This window comes from Molossus molossus, unplaced genomic scaffold (assembly GCF_014108415.1).
Source record: "Molossus molossus isolate mMolMol1 unplaced genomic scaffold, mMolMol1.p scaffold_m16_p_11, whole genome shotgun sequence".
Taxonomy (NCBI): domain Eukaryota; kingdom Metazoa; phylum Chordata; class Mammalia; order Chiroptera; family Molossidae; genus Molossus; species Molossus molossus.
Window position 1 is genome coordinate 102,714,435 of NW_023425346.1, and position 6,000 is coordinate 102,720,434.

General features: G+C 47.0%; 1 protein-coding gene across 2 annotated transcripts in view; it reads left to right on the plus strand.

Annotated features, from left to right (window-relative positions):
- Positions 1–5,558, plus strand: part of LOC118625301 (UDP-glucuronosyltransferase 1A1-like) — a 40,134-nt gene extending 34,576 nt beyond the window's left edge. For both annotated transcript variants that reach the window (XM_036254161.1, XM_036254160.1), the window contains exons 2-5: positions 741–872; positions 1,376–1,463; positions 1,741–1,960; positions 5,261–5,558. In XM_036254161.1, the coding sequence (XP_036110054.1) occupies positions 741–872; positions 1,376–1,463; positions 1,741–1,960; positions 5,261–5,558 (738 nt within the window). The remainder of the gene's footprint in view (positions 1–740; positions 873–1,375; positions 1,464–1,740; positions 1,961–5,260) is intronic.
- The last annotated feature ends 442 nt before the right edge of the window (positions 5,559–6,000 follow it).

Below are 6,000 nucleotides of genomic sequence, written 5' to 3' on the forward strand. Positions count from 1 at the left end.
GGAAAGGTGGAAAATGCAAGGCTGATTGTTAGATTTCAGCACCCAGTTGGCATAACTATAATCTCTAATCACCCAAATGACTCACTGCCCTGGGGACCGAGCGCTGTTAAAGGGGTCTACTATTTGCCTTTCCCCTTGACTGTGAGCCGAACCCTTAACCCTCGGTAGCCTTGTGCTTTCCTTCTAGTCGTTCTTCCCACATAAAAGGACTATTCCAGAAGCCTGGAAGAGCAACGCAGACCTTTACTATGGACTTTCTTAAAGGGGGAAGTGCAGGGGTTTTAGATCCGTAGACAGCTTTCTGAAATCCTCTTTGAACAGCTTTCCTCTCCCCTGTGTTTCTGCTCACAGCCCAAAGGCTCTCTCCTCTCCCCCCGGTGCCCACTCTACTCATGTTTCCTCCCTCCGTCCCCATCGCCTTCTGCTCGCCCCCTTCCCTGACGCCGCTCTCTCCCCAGAACCTCCCCAGCTGCCCAGAGCCCTGGGGGAGTGGACCTCTCTCTGACTGCGTTCCTTTTGGAGAATTAGCACAGCAGCCGGGTTCTTGAGGACCCAAGAGAGAACTCAGTACCACACGCGAATACTGTGTGTCCACACGCACACACACACGTGCACACGCGCGCGCACACACCCCTTTAGTCACATTCTTAGGAGGAAGATATGGGACTCATAGCTTCATGTATACGGTCACCCAACGAACACGAGGAAACATTAACCGGGAGTTTCTCCCCTGGCTGCAGGAATTTGAAGCCTATGTGAACGCCTCTGGAGAGCACGGGATCGTGGTCTTCTCGTTGGGCTCGATGGTCTCGGAGATCCCGGAGAAGAAAGCCATGGACATTGCTGATGCTTTGGGCAAAATCCCTCAGACAGTAAGATGCTTCTGTGCGCGTCCGTCCTCACGAGGGCGCTAACCCAGACCTCGGTTCTGAATCCATTAGTAGTCGGACGTCAGACTTGTGTTTTCCCTGCCACGTCCCAGTGATTAATCCCAAGCTCTTCTCAGGGACTTAAAAGTGTATGAAGGAGAACTTATTTAAACAATAAAATAAAGAGGACAATGTTTCTTCATGTTAAATAAGAATATTTCTCCAAAAAGCTGTTGGTTAGGACAGTGGTATATCATTATAGTTCTAAACCCATTTGATTTCGTTCGAACCATTTGATTAAGTAGGTTTTTCCTTGGGCTACAGAAAAGTGCAAAAATCTCAAATGTATAGCTTGATGGCTTTTTCACAAACTCCCAAATTGTTACCAGCCCCTCTAACACCCCCTCACCCCAAGGTTGTGTTTATTCTGAAGACTCCACTTTGAGCTACTATCGCAGATTTTAAACGATCGCATTCCGTTCTTTAAACCCTCTTCCTGCCGGCAGGTCCTGTGGCGGTACACCGGGACTCGGCCGCCGAATCTCGCCAAGAACACCATCCTCGTCAAGTGGCTGCCCCAAAACGATCTGCTTGGTATGTGGAGACGATGTGAGGTGTAGGGCGAACCAAGGTGAAATTAAGCGGTGTAGGCAGGGTCCTTCTAAAGGGTTGTTTGGCTGGAAATAGTACGGCCAGCATTGTCCACACTGCTTCTCACCCAGCACGGCACCTCAAGCACATTCTCTCCGCAAACGTCCGCAGGGGCCACCGTGGGCAGCCCTGAGTGCTGGGAGTGCTTTCAGAACCCCGGGGACGCCAGGTGTGCCCCGAGTGCCCTGACCGCCGGCCTCCCTGCCTGTGTGCTTCCCAGGTCACCCGAAGACCCGTGCCTTTATCACGCATTCTGGCTCCCACGGCATCTATGAGGGGATATGCAACGGCGTTCCCATGGTGATGCTGCCCCTGTTCGGGGATCAGATGGACAACGCAAAGCACATGGAGACCCGGGGAGCAGGAGTGTCTCTGAACGTCCTGGAAATGACTTCTGAAGATTTAGAAAATGCCCTCAAAGCTGTCATCCATGACAAAAGGTAAGAGAGAAGGCACCGAGAAACACGACTTGTGTTTTGCCCGGCGCAGTCACAGTGAATATTCAGACAGACACATGCAAATCTATCGATGATTCTGGCCAGTTTGGCTCAGCGGTTAGAGCGTCGGCCCGTGGACCAAGGAGTCACGGGTTCGATACCAATTAAGGGCACGTACCTCGGTTGTGGTTTGGTCCCCGGCCCTGGTCGCGGTTGTGCAGGAGGCAACCAGACCGTGTGTATCTCTCACATCGATGTTGTTCTCTCTCTCCCACTCTATCTGAAAAAAAAAAAAAAATTATCTCTAGGTAAGACAATTTGGGATTATTATTCATTTTATGAAAGAATGCCTGATTCCTATTGAATCATGGACATAATTTTAAATGTTATTTTCCTTCGCAGATTTAAAACTTAGTTTTAAAAATAATGTCCCTATAATAGATGCCTGATCTATGAGTTTCTGCAAAGAGAGGGACATCCCATTGTAGGAAGCATAGTGTCCCTAAGGTATAACCGACCAGGTACTGCGAAGCACGGCCTTCCCGGCACTGGGGCTGTGAGGGCTTTTGTCCATGGGCACCGATCAGTGGGGTCCTGTGAAATCACTCACGAGAAAAGGCTTATCATGAAAAGCAAAGACACGTTTGTTCAAATGTGGCTCAGAAAACGATTGAAAAGGCAAAAGCCCATCAGATCAAATGGTTTCTACTTGGCCTTTGTGGTGTGGCTGTCAAGCTCACTAGTAATAGGCTGAAAGAAGTGATGACCAGGGGTGATTTCCATCCAACTGTCAATAATGTGTGTGTGCATGTGAGAGTGCATGTGTGCATGTGAGAGTGCGTGTGCATGTGAGAGTGCGTGTGTGCATGTGAGAGTGCGTGTGCATGTGAGAGTGTGTGTGCATGTGAGAGTGCGTGTGTGCATGTGAGAGTGCGTGTGCATGTGAGAGTGCGTGTGTGCATGTGAGAGTGCGTGTGCATGTGAGAGTGTGTGTGCATGTGAGAGTGCGTGTGTGCATGTGAGAGAGTGTGTGCATGTGAGAGTGTGTGTGTGCATGTGAGAGTGCGTGTGCATGTGAGAGTGCGTGTGTGCATGTGAGAGTGCGTGTGCATGTGAGAGTGTGTGTGCATGTGAGAGTGCGTGTGTGCATGTGAGAGAGTGTGTGCATGTGAGAGTGTGTGTGTGCATGTGAGAGTGCGTGTGCATGTGAGAGTGCGTGTGTGCATGTGAGAGTGCGTGTGTGCATGTGAGAGTGCACGTGCATGAGAGAGTGCGTGTGTGCATGTGAGAGTGCGTGTGTGCATGTGAGAGTGCGTGTGCATGTGAGAGTACGTGTGTGCATGTGAGAGTGCGTGTGTGCATGTGAGAGTGTGTGTGTGCATGTGAGAGTACGTGTGTGCATGTGAGAGTGCGTGTGTGAATGTGAGAGTGTGTGTGCATGTGAAAGTACGTATGTGCATGTGTGAGTGCGTGTGTGGGGGGGTGTGTGTGCATGAGAGTGTCAGGAGCCTTCACCAGCAGTTGCTTCATTTCAGAAAGACATCAGTCAGGAGGGCAGCTGTGAAACCTGGGGGTGTGTTCCGATGAGAGGAGATAACGAGACGGGCACACTGAGCCTGGACAAGGGAAAATGGTGGGGAGGGGAAGGATGGTGCTGGCGTGCACATGCGTGCGTGCGTGCGTGCGTGTGTGTGTGTGCGTGTGTGTGTGAGAGGGACTTGGCAGAAGTTCTCTAGTACATTATTATCTTTTAAAAACACGAATCCTGCCTGATCGGTGTGGCTCTGTGGATTGAGCACTGTCCCATGGACTGAGAGGTCCCGGTTCGATTCCCAGTCAGAGCACATGCCTGGGTGGCAGACTTGATTCCCAATAGGGGGTGTGCAGGAGGCAGCTGATCAATGTATCTCTTTGACATGGATGTTTTTCTCTCTCTCTCTGCCTTCCTTTCTCTCTCGAAATCAATAAAAACATATTTAAAAACACCATTCCATCAGCTCAAGTTATTAACTTTATTCATTTTTGAGCCATCTCTGTCTGATTGTGAATCTTCATTTTTCCAGCACTCTAGGCTTAGACTTGACCTACATAATATAAAGAGAAATGGAAAACATTTAAATAGCCAACTATGCAACCAGACCATAACAGATGCACAATAAATATTGACTGTATTAATGAAAGTTCAAGGAACTCTATCTGGCTTAAGAGAAGACTTATGTAAAAGAAAGATGTTTGACAGTATTTATGGAAAATATTAATATTACATTATAGTAATGAGTTCAAATACAATGACAGACATGTTTCAGGACAGCAGCAATCATAATTACTCCAGAATAGAAGTGTTTTTTTCTTTTCTTTCTCTTGTTTCTTTCCCTTTTCCTTTTGCTTTTCCTCCTCCTCTTTCTTCTTCTAGTGCATGTATACTAACTGTTGAAATGTCCAACCCATTTTAGATTTGGATGTTCTGATTCAGCTATCAACACTGTGCCAAATACACAGGAATCCAATTTGCTTTAACAGGTTGCATAGATACAGCCTCACGCAAAATTTAGATCAATTACATGAACAATATACCACCATCTTGGAAATGGCACTTAAAAATGGCTTTTACTTCGGCCGGATGTGATTGTTTAGAAATTTGAACGAGAGCCCTGGCTGGTTTGGCTCAGTGGTTAGAGCATCAGCCTGCGGGCCAAAGAGTCGCAGGTTTGATTCTGGTCAAGGGCACGTAACTCAGTTGCAGTTCGTCCCCAGCCCTGGTTAGGGCCATGTAGGAGGCAACCAGTTGATGTGTCCCTCTCACATTGATGGTTCTCTCTCTTCTTCCCCACATACCCACTCTATCTGAAGATAAATGGAGAAATATCCTCGAGTAGGATTATAGGAAAAAGAAGAAAGAAATTTGAACAAGAAATCATTCATAATTTCCGACATGACCTTTTTCTTTATTTCTTTCTCTTACTATAAATAAAGAGTAATTAATTTTCTACAAAAATGTCACTAAAAAGAAAATAATAAAAGTAACAAGCAGGTTTAAAATAATTTAGAATTATAATTTTGGCTGCCAGTTTTTTTTCCTTCCTTCTCTTCCCTCTCTTTCTTTAGATAAAGAACAGTGTGTGTGTGTGTGTGTGTTTGTGTGTGTGTGTGTGTGTGTTTTGCTACTTATAAGAGAGACGTATTTTCTCTACCAAGTTTGGAGAAACCAGGTACGTTTCTCACCGGAAGCAAGCATGCTAGTGTAAAGGGAGGACAGTCCCTGCCGTCCATGCTCCAGCATCACCTAACTGTCTTTGTGTTTAGCTATAAGGAGAACATCATGCGTCTCTCCAGCCTCCACAAAGACCGTCCCATCGAGCCACTAGACCTGGCTGTGTTCTGGGTGGAATTCGTGATGAGGCACAAGGGAGCGCCGCACCTGCGCCCTGCGGCCCACGACCTCACCTGGTACCAGTACCATTCTTTGGATGTGATTGGCTTCCTCTTGGCCGTTGTGCTGGGAGTTACCTTCATTGTCTATAAAAGCTGTGTCTTCGGCTGCCGCAAATGCTTTGGGAAGAAAAAGCGAGTGAAGAAATCGAACAAATCCAAGGCACACTGAGAAGTGGGTGAAAAATGAGGTGATCCAAATTTGCAGTCAGTGTTAAATTCATGTTATGCTCATTGAAGAAATGCTCCTTGTGAGTTAGACACCTCAGAGTGTTTTTAAAATAAAAATAATTTCATTGCTAGGTAGAAATATTTGAAAATGTTTTCTGTACACTTGCTCCCTTTCAAATGACTCCCGGGAGGGTGGGACATGTCCTGTTCCCTCTGCCTTCCTCTTACCCAGGATTGGGGCCTGTCTGGGAGCCACGGTGGCCCCTACTCAGATGATGATTCAACATCTGGCTTCTGTAGACTGTTGTGATCAGTTCCCTCCGTAATGATGGCAGGTCCTAATTTATTCACATGCTTCACAGATGTCACTTTGCATATTTAAAGAAGACAATGGTTATTCCTTTTAAGGCCTCGTGCCTTGTACTTGAAATAAGAGAATGACC